The following is a 16,018-nucleotide window of genomic DNA, read 5'->3' on the forward strand; positions in this document are numbered from 1 at the left end:
AACAAAAGCAGCACTGTTGTATTGCACACTCGACATAGATACTTTTTAAAATTTATTTTGTAATTTATGATTGGCCTCACGCGGGCCGGACAGGGATGCGCAAAGGGCCGGATGTGGCCCGCGGGCCGTACAATGCCCAGGTCTGTTATAGTGGGTGACTTCTTATCTCAAGACTCAGAGAATTTATCCATTCTAACCCTAACCCTAACCCTAACCCTAACCCTAACCCTAACCCTAACCCTAACCCTAACCCAAACCTAACCCTAACCCTAACCCTAACCCTAACCCTAACCCTAACCCCAACCCTAGCATCTGTAAGGATCCATTAAAGCATCTGGTAAGGATCTACTTAAGCATCTGGTAAGGATCCACTTAAGCATCTGTAAGGATCTTCACATCTCTTTTCACCTTATAATGGGGGACTTCTTATCTCAAGACTCAGAGTATTTCTCCATTCTAACCCTAACCCTAACCCTAACCCTAACCCTAACCCTAACCCTAACCATAACCCAACCTAAACGTAACCCTAACCCTAACCCAAACCTAACCCTAACCCTAACCCTAACCCTAACCCTAGCATCTGTAAGGATCCACTTAAGCATCTATAAGGATCTACTTAAGCATCTGTAAGGATCCTCACATCTCTTTTCACCTTATAGTGGGTGACTTCTTATCTCAAGACTCAGAGTATTTCTCCATTCTAACCCAAACCCTAACCCTAACCCTTATCTCAAGACTCAGAGTATTTCTCCATTCTAACCCTAACCCTAACCCTAACCCTAACCCTAACCCTAACCCTAACCCTAACCCTAACCCAAACCTAACCCTAACCCTAACCCTAGCATCTGTAAGGATCCACTTAAGCATCTATAAGGATCTACTTAAGCATCTGGTAAGGATCCTCACATCTCTTTTCACCTTATAATGGGAGACTTCTTATCTCAAGACTCAGAGTATTTATCCATTCTAACCCTAACCCTAATCCTAACCCAAACCCTAACCCTAACCCTAGCATCTGTAAGGATCATTTAAGCATCTGGTAAGGATCCTCACATCTCTTTTCATCTTATAATTGGGGACTACTTATCTCAAGACTCAGAGTATTTCTCCATTCTAACCCTAACCCTAACCTTACCACTAACCCTAGCATCTGTAAGGATCCACTTAAGCATCTGGTAAGGATCCACTTAAGCATCTGGTAAGGATCTACTTAAGCATCTGTAAGGATCCTCACATCTCTTTTCACCTTATAGTGGGTGACTTCTTATCTCAAGACTCAGAGAATGTATCCATTCTATCCCTAACCCTAACCCTAACCCTAACCCCAACCCTAACCCTAACCCTAACCTTAAACCTAACCCTAACCCTAACCCTAGCATCTGCAAGGATTCACTTCAGCATCTGTAAGGCTCTTCACATCTCTTTTCACCTTATAATAAGGGACTACTTATCTCAAGACTCAGAGTATTTCTCCATCCTAACCCTAACCCTAACCCTAACCCTAACCTTAACCCTAACCCTAACCCTAGCATCTGTAAGGATCTACTTAAGCATCTGTAAGGATCCTCACATCTCTTTTCACCTTATAATGGGGGACTTCTTATCTCATGACTCAGAGTATTTTTCCATCCTAACCCTAACCCTAACCCCAACACCTAACCCTAACCCTAACCCTAACACTAACCCCAAAACCAATCCTAACCCTAACCCTAACTCTAAACCCAACCCCAACTCTAAACCTAACCCTAACCGTAACCTTAACCCTAACCCTAACCTTAACTCTAACCCTAACCCTAGCATCTGGTAAGGATCCACTTAAGCATCTGTAAGGATCCTCACATCTCCTTTCACCTTATAATGGGGGACTTCTTATCTCATGACTCAGAGTATTTATCCATCCTAACCCTAACCCTAACCCTAACCCTAACCCTAACCTTAACCCTAACCCTAACCCTAACCCTAACCCCAACACTAACCTTAACCCTAACCCTAACCCATTCTAACCCTAACCATATAACCCTAACCATATGTTCTTTTCCACTTAATACTAGGGAAATATCACATGTGCATTGAACAGTGCTATAATATACTCGCAGTAAACCCCCCAGGTGTCAAACTCAAGGCCCGGGGGCCAGATCTGGCCCGCCACACCAATTTGTGTGGCCCCCGAAAGCGTGGAAATAATATGTTTAAATAAAGAACCTTATCTTTTCTTAATAAATGTATTACGAAAATAAATGTACTGCGTACAATTATGTGTATTTACAATTTAATCATCTCTAATATCTATCCATCCATTTTGTACCGCTTGTCCCTTTCGGACAATAATAAAACAAAATCTTAGAACATCATACATTTCAAAACAATGTTATTGTTGAAATAAAGATAAATACTTCAATATCTGCTCGACTTAGGATTTCAAAGCAAGTAATCCAACAAACTGTTCATGTAAAACTTTTACAGTAAAATCCACTTTCAATATAGAATAATAATACACTATAAAACACAACAACTGTAGATTTTACAGTATAAAAAACTATCATTAGTTTTTACATAAAAAAAAAAGTGGTATCGTTTTTTCCATTCCATTTAATTTAATTCCATGTATTTTTTTAATTTTATATGCTGTAAAAAATGTTTTTAAAAACCTGCAGATATTAAAGTCAATTTGTCAAATTGAGCTGCCAGTTTTATACAGTACAATGTAAATATTTGGTTTTGTACAGTGTACGTAAAAAAACATGTTTTATATATACACTTTTATATTCATACTGTATATTATTCACTGTTCAAAGCGGCCCATAACTGCGATGTGGCCCTCAATGAACACCAGTCGGACACGCCTGAGTAGAGCAAGCCTACCAATATGGCCGCCTGCAATGCATTGATGTTACTGTACAAAACCCCAACGCTCTCTATGGAGACACGCTTCTTTACAAAAATGGCCCCCGGTCCCCACTTTGGATACTCCTGTTGTGTGCAAACGCTGCGAGTGCACGTTCACGTTGGTGTTATACTCGCCTCCACATCAATTGCTGCACTTTTTCCTCGCTTTGTTTCAAAGCCTGAAGCGTCCGTTGGCGGCGTGCGTGTGCGAGGAAATGTGTCCTGGCATTTGGAGGCTGATGAAAAGGTTGATGGTGCCACGCTGCTCTGACTGAACGCCAGCGAGTGGCCTCAGTGCTCAGGGCAACACACACGCACACACACACACACACACACACACACACACACACACACACACACACACACACACACACACACACACACACACACACACACACACCTTCACGCGTCTGTTCCTCTCCACCTAATGGCGTCCTCGCCGCTTTACAACATGCTGCTGTAACATCGCCAATGACGCCATTTAGCTGCAGATTTAAACGCCATGAGAGGCAGAAGTGGGGGAGGGGCTTATAGGTTCATTTCTATAAATGACCATTTGGACGCTGATTGTTATGGCATCTTAGCTACTGGTAAGGTAAGCAGCACAGACCCCCCAGCAGGGTTTAATTAAATGATCATCTCTGTTGTTAATTAAACTGGATAATTTATAGGCAGAAAAGTGTGTATTTATTAGCGGTGTGCAGGTACCCTCTCTGGCCCGCTGCCCCTCCCCTGCCTTACAACCTTTTACTATTGATGCGCCGCATGATTGATAATGAGAGCAAGGCCGCCGCGCTGCTCATCTAATGGCCGCCCAATTAAAGTGGCCTGTAAATGAGCCGCGGCTCCTTCTTGCTAATCTATGCGACTTTGATTGAATTTGTCGGCGCTAATTGAAAAATACTGCTATTTAATGTCAGGACAGCTTTAATGACACGGTGGCCCTGGGGGGGGGGGGGGGGGGGGGGGGGGGCGGCCATCCGTGACCTTGACTCAGCCCACCAGGGAAGGGGAGGTCCACTGGAGGTCAGAGGTCACGCAGCTACACGTGATAATGTGGCTTTGAGAGGACGCGACGCCTGGGAAGCTTTGATTGACAGTTAACTGATTAAAAATGCTGGCAATTACAAAAACGACACGTTTTCTAAATGAAAAGCATTTTAGGCAAGACAAGGCAACTTTATTTATATTAGCACGTTTACAAACATTTTTAAATGGGAACAAAGTGCTTTACAGGTGAAAAAGCATAGAGCAAAAAAAAAAAAAGACAAAGAACATAAACAATGCATAAGCAATTTAAAAAATATTTTAATCTTTATTTATAAATTTAACATTTACAAACAGTTGAGAGATAATAATCAAAATAAGTACAAAACAGCGTTAGGGGGTTGTAAATTCAAAGTAACTAAAATAGAATGCAAAAAATATATATTTAACAAACAAAGTGCAAAGTGCTCACTCAATTTCAGTAAATAACTTAAATTTCAGTCAACAAAGACTGTCAGACACCCGTAAACTTAAAGGACCATACGTTGCACCTCACCTCCTGTTATTACTTTACCAAAGCATTGGTCAAGCCATCCTTATGTACTGTTCCACATGTTTTTTCACCATGCTTTCTGTAACCAACCGGACCAAACTCACACGCATAGCAGCTAAAATCATCGGCCTACCCACAGCCAACATTTCAAATTTAAACCACAGGTCCATCATTCCACTGGCAAACATGATAGTCCAGGATATCACTCACCGACTACACCAATACATCATCCCACTACCATCAGGGCGCAGGTACAGAATTATCGAATTCCGGAGGGCCCGCCTCAGGAAAAGCCTGATCCCTGCAGCTATAGCCGCCCTTAACAGCGGGCCTGTAAATGTGTGTTGGTCATGTATGATGTCTTTTTGTTATTTTTGTTTCGTGATGTGTAATGTCTATTGTTTAAATGTACGGCAGTGAAAATTATGTTCCGCAACGGGGACCAATAAATCTAAATCTAAATTTTAAAAAATAAATAAATAACAAATTTGGAACACAGCATCATCATTTTCACAGCTTTTTGCTTGTTAGAGGTAGAGAGTGTTTTAACGTAGAGTTCTAATTCTTTTTTTAAAGGCACAAAAAACAGGTCGGGTATTGAGAAACTTACATTTATGAATATAAAACTTAGGCAATAGTATAATGAGGTTGCAAAGGTAAAATTCCTTTTCAAATATTTTTTTCATACAGTGTAAATCCTATATTACATCTTTAAAACAAACATGAATATTCTCAGGATGAATGCATACGTGTACAGCTCTGGTAATGCGTACATTCGCACCCACCTGCACAAATGTACTTCAAAATGTAACAATCAAAAGAAATATGACTTGTTTTTGTTTACTAGGGCATGCATATATAATATGAATTAGTTTGACCATCTAAAATCAACGATAATAAAAAAGGAGATGCTTGGAAATAACATAAAAATGCCCCAAAAACTTGGAAAAACGTGATTCATAGAGTTACTTTTTGGTGTAACCATCATGAGTGTTCTGTTCAGGTATATTTCTTTTATATTTTGATAAATCATCATATTTATGTATACTAAATTTAAATAGGTATTGATCAATCTTTAAGCTGTGTGTGTTTGATTTCAGTTTGCTTTTGACATCTTATTTAGAATTGTAGTTGAAACTTTTGCAACCTTGTGTTGCGCTCATGATGGCGTAACCAAACTAGATTTCATTTAATGATCTTATTTTGAATATTTATTCCCTTTTTTTACATTACATTACAATATTCATTTATAAACATTGAATACATTTGAAATATCAATAAAATGCAATTGCCTTCATCTTATATAGGGTAATGTTTAGTTACACCAAGTCATGAGCGTAATACTAAGCTTCATCACTTTGACTTGTAATATCTCTAATTCTGCTGGTGTTTTATGCTTTTTTCTTTTTGGAACATGTACTATACATATAATACAATAAAGTCCCACACTGTAAAAAAAAGAATCTGTAAAAAAACGGTCATTTACTGGCAGCTACGGCTGCCAAACGAAAACCATAGAATTAAAGTAAAACATTGTAAACCAAATAATGATAAAAAAACATTATATTTACAAAAATTTTCATGAAACGTTTTGCGGAAAAATATCGTCATTTTAGAGATTTTTACGAAATTATTAAGATCAACCACCTTTAATAAAGTGACGATGCAAACAGTTTTGCAGAAAAATACCTTTATTCTACAGTATGGGTGTCAAAGTTTGGCCCGCCATTTAATTTCACTTGGGCCTTGAGGCGATATCAAATAGCCAGCCAGTCAGCCACAAAGGAATGCAACGCATACTTCATCAACAGCGATACAGGTTACACTGAGGGTAGCCGAATAAAAAACTTTAACACTGTTAGAAATACACGCCACAATGTGAATCCACACCAAACAAGAACGACAAACACATTTCGGGAGAACATCCGCACCGTAACACAACATAAACACAACAGAACAAATACCCAGAACCCCTTGCAGCACTAACTCTTCTGGGACGCTACAAGGTGTGTGTGTGTGGGGGTGGGAGGTTTGGTGGTAGCGGGAGTGTATTTTCATTATTGCTACTTTATTTTCAAATGTATTATTAGCCTGTGGAAAAAGTTTATTTTGATATTTACCTCAGAAGGCGGCACATAGAAAAGAGGCATTCAATGTTTATTTAAATTGTATTTGATATGCCATTGATATTTTTTCATTATTATTATTATTTGAAACTGGATTTTGCATGTCACTATAAAGTTATATAAGCCTTGCTTGTTCAATATTCAATGCAAAACTTGTTTGGGTCCCTATTAAGAGGTTCATTTGTTCAACCTTTGTTCAGTTTTACATTTTGGCCCACTCTGATTGTTAGTATGGACACAGACTTGTATATAACAAGCTACATATTTAATGAAAGATAATTACTGTAATTTTACATGAATTTGAAAGTAATTTAAGAAAACAGAAAATGCTACGTATAATTAATTTGGTATTTTTCTGTAAAAAAAAATAGAAATATGCATAGTTTGTCATTACTGGCATATTACTTAAAATAACAGGCGGATTGTTTATTTACAGATAATGTCTTAAATTGTACAGTTTTATAAACTATTTTAAAAAAATAGAAAAATTACAGTAGAAATTTAGGGTAAATTAACCATAAAATATATATACTTTTTACAGTGCATATAAAATTATGTTTCTAGCAATACTTTAATTGTGCCTTTGAAAGTAACACTCCAATGTCCATTAGTGGAGCTGTACACATACACCAAACAAGATAGATGGATTTTAGGCTCTGTGACGTCATTCGTCCGGCAGAGGGAAGCCGCGTTGTTACGTAATCCCCCTTGACCAATCAGCGGGCGGTGTTTGGCGAGGAGGGGGCGGGGTCAGCGAGGGGCGGAGCATGTGAATGAAAGCGGAGGAGCGCAATTGGAAGAGTCAAAGGTGTTGGAGGACTTCTTCTCGGCGGGAGAGGCTCGGATGGAATGCGTCAGGCTCCAGTGACACCTCCGGGGCTCCTTCCCCCGCGTCCTGCGGGCTCCAAGTGTCAGGCTCCAGTGACACCTCCGGGGCTCCTTCCCCCGCGTCCTGCGGGCTCCAAGTGTCCGGCTCCAGTGACACCTCCGGGGCTCCTTCCCCCGCGTCCTGCGGGCTCCAAGTGTCCGGCTCCAGTGACACCTCCGGGGCTCCTTCCCCCGCGTCCTGCGGGCTCCAAGTGCCGGTCATATGAGTGCCGCGTCCGGCCCGCCCTTCGCGGTGATGCAGCGGCCACTCGGCAGCAGCAGCGCCTTCAGCATCGACTCTCTGATCGGGGGGCCTCCGCCGCCCGGCCCGGGACACTTGGTGTACAGCGGCTACCCCATGTTCATGCCCTACCGCTCCGTGGTGCTGCAGCCGCCGCCGCCACCTCTCCCCGCCGGACACCCGCACGGCTTCTGCTCCGGCCTGGCGCTCACCTCCACGCTGATGGCCTCCCTCCCCGGGGGCTTCTCGCCGGGCCAGCAGCAGCAGCAGGACGCGGGCCGGAAGCACGCGGAGAGTGCGCTGGCGGGAAAGGAGCGCGGGAACTCCGCCACAGGTAGAAAGATGGAGATTATTGATGTGTTGTTGTTTTTTGTTTTTTTTGGTGTCTTAATCAACTTGTGTTGCACTTGTCAGCGCGGGGTCACGTGACTGGCGGCCAGCAGGACGAGGAGGAGTGCGCGCGCAGGGACGACATCTTCTCCATGGACAGCGACGCGGACTACAGCTCGGACGACAACGCGGCGCCGCGGGAGGACGCGGCGGCGGCGGCGCTCGAAGACGCGCCGCACGGCCACGGCGCGGCCTCCGCTTGCCCCGCCGCCGGCGCCGGTGGCGGCAAGAACCGGCGGCGACGCACCGCCTTCACCAGCGAGCAGCTGCTGGAGCTGGAGAAGGAGTTCCACTGCAAGAAGTACCTGTCACTCACCGAGCGCTCGCACATCGCGCATGCGCTCAAGCTCAGCGAGGTGCAGGTCAAGATCTGGTTCCAGAACCGGCGCGCCAAGTGGAAACGCGTCAAAGCCGGCAACGTCAACAACAAGTCCGGGGAACCGTCGCGGAACCCCAAGATCGTGGTGCCCATCCCGGTGCACGTCAGCCGCTTCGCCATCAGGAGCCAACACCAGCAGCTGGAGCAGAGCCGACCTTAGGCCGGAAGGAGCCAACACCAGCAGCTGGAACAGAGCCCACCTTAGGCCAGCAGGAGCCAACACCAGCAACTGGAACAGAGCCCACCATAGGCGCAACAGAGCCGACCTTAGGCGCGCGGCCCGTCACCGGAAATCAAACAAACTCTCCTTGACTTGATTCGTCCGACAAAAACAGGCCGACGCTGGAAAGTCCAGAAATGTACATTTGATTCCGTCTCTGATTAAAAACACATCAGTGACCATTTGAGTTCGAATAAGTTGTAATTGTTGACGCAAACGTCAAAAACACTCCACTTCCGGCCTCGGCCTCGAGCTGTGATGAAGAAGAAGAAGATTTCCAAGGACGTCAGGAAATAACGAAAGTTTTTAATTTTTTTTTCTTCTCTTCGGATATGAAATGTTTGCTTTCGTTTTGCCTTCTTTGAGTCCACACGTGCTGCTAGTTTCATTTCGTTCAAGTGTCAAATACTTCAAATAATTACTGATGTGTCAATTAAACACTGAAAACTGACGCGAACTCTCTTTTTCTTTATTCACCTTCAACATTTAAAACTAGCGTTTTAAACCATTTTCCTTCTTTCGAGACCTCCAAATTGAACGAATAATTAAAAAAAAACGAATATTATTACATGAAAGTCAGTGTACATTTTAGGACAAATAATCAAACTAATTGTAAATGTTTATTTAGTTCGATAATGCTTGTCAAATATATAAATATAGAAATGTCGGCCCCTTATTTTAGTCTGTATTTAATATTGTCATTTTGCCTGAATACAAATCAAATAAAATGACTCTTTACTTAACACCGTTAAATAACGAATAACGAGTAAATAATTCATGTTTGCAAAATATAAATAAAAAATATATATTCTAGCAAACAAAGTGTTGATACATCCGGGTAATAATTAAGATTTAACTTCCGGTCGTCTCGTAAATTTAAATTACAATTCCCATTCCGGATGTGACTAAAAGCTGCAAAGTCACCGGTTTGGGTTGAAAAGAGCTCACCTGAGGAAGGAGCGCGGAAGTGAAAGTTATTTATGCTTTTTGTCAGGTGCGGAAGTGACTTTTTAAAAAAAATTTAATTGAACAACAAACATTTATAATTCACACAAAAGGAAAGAAAACGAAAGCAAATACAGATATGAAGAAAAAAGGGCTAACTAAATCACTTGAAATGTTTTTAACAAAGATATCGATTTAAGGGCTTTTGTACTTTTAATCCTCCAAGAATTGATTGATCATTTTTTTGCGGAAGTGCCTTTTAGTTTGTCACGTGTCAGTCAGAGTGAAATGCCGCGTTCAAGGACACTGGAACACTGGAACACTTTAAAGCTTCAATTTGCAACCGTGGAAAATTCCACGATTTCAACCTAATTTAAACAATGAAAATAATTTAAAGTGTACATTTTTCGGCTGGTGGCAAATAGGCCTAACAATTAATTGCAGTAACGGCAGTGTGCTTATTTAAATTAGAGGCTGAAATGACGAAATGTCTCCTAAAACATAAATATAATTAAGTGTTTAGATTTATTTTTTTTAAACTAAAATGCAAATAATAATCTACTTCATCAATTAGATGTTATTTATCAGCATGACATTTGGACTGCAAATTTACTTTCCTTGACACCAATAGAGGAACACAATTAAATGTTTATCTAATAAGTGTTACTGTACATCTAGTAAGTGTTACTGTACATCCTAATAGATCTTTTTTTAGTGCAACTTGTAATGAAGTCAGAGGAGGCTGATGAATAAAAGTCATCCTCTAAAAGAACACGACCTGCCCGCCGTTACATGCAAAGCTGCTTCTTGAAAATCATGCACAGGCACTTTGGACTTGAAATATAAACAAACATTTAGTCAAGTTCCCTCAACTATTTACATATTGCTATTTAATATGGATGACAAGTCATTTAGTGTTAAATCTGACAATGTGTTTAATGAATACTGAAATAGTTTTATTTATTTTTTTACAATAAGCCGAGGTGCAATATAAAATAAACTGGAATTAAAACAAACAAAAAGGGCCCCTGGGCCGTGGCGTGGACACTCCTGACCCGGGGCCAATTCATTTGCTCACACACCTTAAAAGATACTGTGATGGAATAAATAAACACACAAAATGTTTCTTTTATGAAGCATCATTCTTTATTGAAAAGAGACACGTTACTTTAGAAGACTCTGTATTATCTTACTGTACATCCAACTAAATAATAAAGATAATACTAATAATTAGAAGCACAACATCAATACGTGTCTCAATCAGAATAGGAAAACATGGATGGACTATACATAACGCACGTACAGTATGAGGGGTTCTGGATGCTGCCAGTGGGCGTGGCTTACGGGAAGAACAACGCAGCAAAAATTTCAATGTTTTACCAACTGGAGGAAAAAAACAACATACTTTTTATACGTGTGGCAACGTAGAAATAGCACAACTCGGCATTTCAATTGAAACAGGCGCACACAAGTCAGAGCAGGGGGGTCCAAAGCCAACAACTAAGAAGTTGTGTATATTACATCTTAAATTACGCCTTTTTACTCTTTATTTTTACCATAAAAAAACACGTTTTTGTAATTGTATTTAAAGAAGGAGTCATTGGCCAATTAAAACAAAAGCTACATGCTCCAAATGGCCCCCAGGCCACACTTTGGACACCCCCCTTATTCACTCATATAAACATGTAAAAGCTGCACAAGCCAATACAGCTAAATAATAAAGCTAGGTGAATTTAGTGCATTTCTGTCATAAATTAAACAGTTGTAAAAAAACACAAAATAAAATCATATTTGTAGAGATCATCTGGACAATCACAGCGAGTGGAGGTGAAGTTGAGAGTGATGAAGGAGGGCGAGGAAAGAGGAAAGAGGAAAGAGGACAACAGAACGTTCAGTCAGATCTATGATATATGTTGGACTATTTAGCTGCTGGGCAACCTCAAGTGTCCACTAAAATAATTCCACCATTCAAACGAAGTCTCGTGAGACATTTTGAACCTAAAGTAGAAGCGCGTGAATAAATAACAATAATATTAGTTTGCAGGTTGGAAGTTGTGGATAAATGAGAGCAACCTTCATGGGGGTTGTCAGCACAAAAGAAGTATTTACAGGGAAGGACAAAGACCTTCCTAGTGTTGCAGGACGGCTTCAAGAAGACTTCCTCGTTCAAAAACACTTGAAGATTTCCCTTTTGATGCCACCAGGACGTGAAGAAGGATGTTCACGTGAAATGTGTGCAGACAGTTCAGTCCTGCCAGGCTTTGCGAGGCCACGTCTGCACCAACACCAACACCAACACCAACACCAACACCAACACCAACACCAACACCAACACCAACACCAACACGTCTGCACCAACACCAACACCAACACCAACACGTCTGCACCAACACAAGATCTTCTCTAACTAATTGAAATGGAAGGAACACATCAAAACATTCACCAGCACCGGGAAATCAATAACTTCATTATTGTTCTTAAATAAGCTTTAAATCATGGCTGTCTGAACTTTTTACAAGTACAAAAAAACAAAACTGAATAGATTGGACCACTTTGATATTCTTCACTACGCTGAAACCTTTCCATGTACAGTACAGTACAGTACAGTACAGTTTGGACACACCTTCTCTTTTCTTTATTTCCATGACTATTTACATTGTAGATTGTCACATCAAAACTATGAATGAACACATGTGGAGTTATGTACTTAACAAAAACATATTTTATATTCTAGTTTCTTCAAAATAGCCACCCTTTGCTCTGATTACTGCTTTGCACACTCTTGGCATTCTCTCCATGAGCTTCAAGAGGTAGTCACCTGAAGTGGTTTTCACTTCACAGTAGGGCTGCAACAACTAATCGATTAAAATCGATTACAAAAATAGTTGGCAATTAATTTAGTCATCGATTCGTTGGATCTATGCTATGTGCAGAGGCAAATTTTAGTATTTTAAAAAAAATAAACCTTTTTTATAGCAGCTGAGAAACAATCATCAAAATAAGTACGGTGCCAGAATGCTGTTTTTTTCCCAATAAAATACCGGAAAGGATAGAAATGTAGTTTGTCTCTTTTATCCGATTATTAATCGAAGTAATAATCGACAGATTAATCGAGTATCAAATTAATCGTTAGTTGCAGCCCTACTTCCCGGGTGTGCTTGAAGCTCATGAAGAGAATGCCAAGAGTGCACAAAGCAGTAATAAGAGGGTGGCTATTTTGAAGAAAGTAGAATATAAAACATTTTAGTTAAGTAGATAACTCCACATGTTCATTCCTAGTTTTGATGTGACAATCTACAATGTAAATAGTCATGACAATAATGAGGAGAAGATGTCAGTCAACATATTCTTGACTCCAGCTGACGCAGCAATTTAGTGTAATAACTAATAAGATAATAATAATATTGATGTTATTTCTTTAATAAAAACTAAATGTGCGAGCCACTCAGGACTTGAAATAAAGAGAAAGTTTCCTGGGACTCAAACACTGAACTTGAGGACAAAACATCAGAAAATATGTTGTTCAAATATTCATACTGCGTTGGTGCAGACTTAGCCTGTGCTAGTTAGCCTGTGCTAGTTAGCCTGTGCTAGTTAGCATCTTAGCACTTCCGGTAGGTCAATATTGCACATGTACTGATGGTGATGCTGGGGGGGCGTGGCCTGCAGTCATGTTGTAGCACGTCGCTCCGTGTTCCTGATTGACTAACTTCATCTTTCACATGTTTGTCATATTTAACACGGGCAAATGCTGCACACAATTTGGGCGTGAAAGTCACATGACCTGCTCGACAATAAAGAAGAAGTCACATAACCTGCTCGACAATAACGAAGAAGTCACATGACCTGCTCGACAATAACGAAGAAGTCACATGACCTGCTCGACAATAACGAAGAAGTCACATGACCTGCTCGACAATAACGAAGAAGTCACATGACCTGCTCGACAATAACGAAGAAGTCACATGACCTGCTCGACAATAACGAAGAAGTCACATGACCTGCTGGACAATAACGAAGAAGTCACATGACCTGCTCGACAATAACGAAGAAGTCACATGACCTGCTCGACAATAAAGAAGAAGTCACATGACCTGCTCGACAATAAAGAAGAAGTCACATGACCTGCTGGACAATAACGAAGAAGTCACATGACCTGCTCGACAATAACGAAGAAGTCACATGACCTGCTCGACAATAACGAAGAAGTCACATGACCTGCTCGACAACAACGAAGAAGAAGAAGAAGCACAGTGTGTGTTGCACAGGAAGTGATATGTTTTGGCGGGAAAGTGACATTGCCTGAGAACCAGCTGGTCTTGTAGTGTGAAATGTGAAAGTGAGCTAGCATGCACTCTTGTCACCTGGTCCCAGCAGTCTGACAGGACAGGTGTGCACTCTTGTCACCTGGTCCCAGCAGTCTGACAGGACAGGTGTGTGCACTCTTGTCACCTGGTCCCAGCAGTCTGACAGGTCAGGTGTGTGCACTCTTGTCACCTGGTCCCAGCAGTCTGACAGGTCAGGTGTGCACTCTTGTCACCTGGTCCCAGCAGTCTGACAGGACAGGTGTGCACTCTTGTCACCTGGTCCCAGCAGTCTGACAGGACAGGTGTGCACTCTTGTCACCTGGTCCCAGCAGTCTGACAGGACAGGTGTGCACTCTTGTCACCTGGTCCCAGCAGTCTGACAGGACAGGTGTGCACTCTTGTCACCTGGTCCCAGCAGTCTGACAGGACAGGTGTGCACTCTTGTCACCTGGTCCCAGCAGTCTGACAGGACAGGTGTGTGCACTCTTGTCACCTGGTCCCAGCAGTCTGACAGGTCAGGTGTGTGCACTCTTGTCACCTGGTCCCAGCAGTCTGACAGGACAGGTGTGTGCACTCTTGTCACCTGGTCCCAGCAGTCTGACAGGACAGGTGTGCACTCTTGTCACCTGGTCCCAGCAGTCTGACAGGACAGGTGTGCACTCTTGTCACCTGGTCCCAGCAGTCTGACAGGACAGGTGTGTGCACTCTTGTCACCTGGTCCCAGCAGTCTGACAGGTCAGGTGTGTGCACTCTTGTCACCTGGTCCCAGCAGTCTGACAGGTCAGGTGTGTGCACTCTTGTCACCTGGTCCCAGCAGTCTGACAGGACAGGTGTGCACTCTTGTCACCTGGTCCCAGCAGTCTGACAGGACAGGTGTGTGCACTCTTGTCACCTGGTCCCAGCAGTCTGACAGGACAGGTGTGTGCACTCTTGTCACCTGGTCCCAGCAGTCTGACAGGACAGGTGTGCACTCTTGTCACCTGGTCCCAGCAGTCTGACAGGACAGGTGTGTGCACTCTTGTCACCTGGTCCCAGCAGTCTGACAGGACAGGTGTGCACTCTTGTCACCTGGTCCCAGCAGTCTGACAGGACAGGTGTGTGCACTCTTGTCACCTGGTCCCAGCAGTCTGACAGGACAGGTGTGTGCACTCTTGTCACCTGGTCCCAGCAGTCTGACAGGACAGGTGTGCACTCTTGTCACCTGGTCCCAGCAGTCTGACAGGACAGGTGTGCACTCTTGTCACCTGGTCCCAGCAGTCTGACAGGACAGGTGTGCACTCTTGTCACCTGGTCCCAGCAGTCTGACAGGACAGGTGTGTGCACTCTTGTCACCTGGTCCCAGCAGTCTGACAGGACAGGTGTGCACTCTTGTCACCTGGTCCCAGCAGTCTGACAGGACAGGTGTGCACTCTTGTCACCTGGTCCCAGCAGTCTGACAGGACAGGTGTGTGCACTCTTGTCACCTGGTCCCAGCAGTCTGACAGGACAGGTGTGCACTCTTGTCACCTGGTCCCAGCAGTCTGACAGGACAGGTGTGTGCACTCTTGTCACCTGGTCCCAGCAGTCTGACAGGTCAGGTGTGCACTCTTGTCACCTGGTCCCAGCAGTCTGACAGGTCAGGTGTGCACTCTTGTCACCTGGTCCCAGCAGTCTGACAGGACAGGTGTGCACTCTTGTCACCTGGTCCCAGCAGTCTGACAGGACAGGTGTGTGCACTCTTGTCACCTGGTCCCAGCAGTCTGACAGGACAGGTGTGCACTCTTGTCACCTGGTCCCAGCAGTCTGACAGGACAGGTGTGTGCACTCTTGTCACCTGGTCCCAGCAGTCTGACAGGACAGGTGTGCACTCTTGTCACCTGGTCCCAGCAGTCTGACAGGACAGGTGTGTGCACTCTTGTCACCTGGTCCCAGCAGTCTGACAGGTCAGGTGTGCACTCTTGTCACCTGGTCCCAGCAGTCTGACAGGTCAGGTGTGCACTCTTGTCACCTGGTCCCAGCAGTCTGACAGGACAGGTGTGCACTCTTGTCACCTGGTCCCAGCAGTCTGACAGGACAGGTGTGTGCACTCTTGTCACCTGGTCCCAGCAGTCTGACAGGACAGGTGTGCACTCTTGTCA

At 43.1% G+C, this 16,018-nt stretch overlaps 2 protein-coding genes and 1 long non-coding RNA gene across 4 annotated transcripts in view; 1 reads left to right on the forward strand and 2 right to left on the reverse strand.

Annotated features, from left to right (window-relative positions):
* Positions 1 to 7,377: 7,377 nt before the first annotated feature.
* Positions 7,378 to 9,080, forward strand: gbx2 (gastrulation brain homeobox 2). Its single transcript, XM_062050323.1, has 2 exons — positions 7,378 to 7,994; positions 8,075 to 9,080. The coding sequence occupies exons 1-2, from the start codon at positions 7,643 to 7,645 to the stop codon at positions 8,587 to 8,589; spliced, it is 867 nt and encodes a 288-aa protein (XP_061906307.1). The 5' UTR covers positions 7,378 to 7,642; the 3' UTR covers positions 8,590 to 9,080.
* A 3,491-nt stretch (positions 9,081 to 12,571) lies between these two features.
* On the reverse strand, positions 12,572 to 14,065 carry LOC133646485 (uncharacterized). Its single transcript, XR_009825299.1, has 2 exons — positions 14,002 to 14,065; positions 12,572 to 13,958 (listed from the first exon to the last, which is right to left on the reverse strand). It is a non-coding gene; the product is annotated as an uncharacterized LOC133646485 (long non-coding RNA).
* Positions 14,066 to 15,978: 1,913 nt separating this feature from the next.
* Positions 15,979 to 16,018, reverse strand: part of agap1 (ArfGAP with GTPase domain, ankyrin repeat and PH domain 1) — a 210,179-nt gene continuing 210,139 nt past the window's right edge. The window contains exon 21 of one of the 2 annotated variants that reach the window (XM_062041900.1): positions 15,979 to 16,018. This exon is cut by the window's right edge and continues 1 nt beyond it. The gene's annotated coding sequence lies outside the window, so the exon portion shown is untranslated. The other variant, XM_062041909.1, reaches the window with a different exon arrangement.

The sequence above is a fragment of the Entelurus aequoreus genome, linkage group LG01 (genome assembly GCF_033978785.1).
Source record: "Entelurus aequoreus isolate RoL-2023_Sb linkage group LG01, RoL_Eaeq_v1.1, whole genome shotgun sequence".
In the NCBI taxonomy this organism is placed as follows: Eukaryota; Metazoa; Chordata; class Actinopteri; order Syngnathiformes; family Syngnathidae; genus Entelurus; species Entelurus aequoreus.

Bases quoted from the DNA above. Each gene is read 5' to 3' on its own strand.
- gbx2 (XM_062050323.1), top strand. From the start codon at position 7,643: ATGAGTGCCGCGTCCGGCCCGCCCTTCGCGGTGATGCAGCGGCCACTC. The intron at 7,995-8,074 runs GTAGAAAGATGG...TGCACTTGTCAG, and splicing joins GCGCGGGAACTCCGCCACAG to CGCGGGGTCACGTGACTGGC.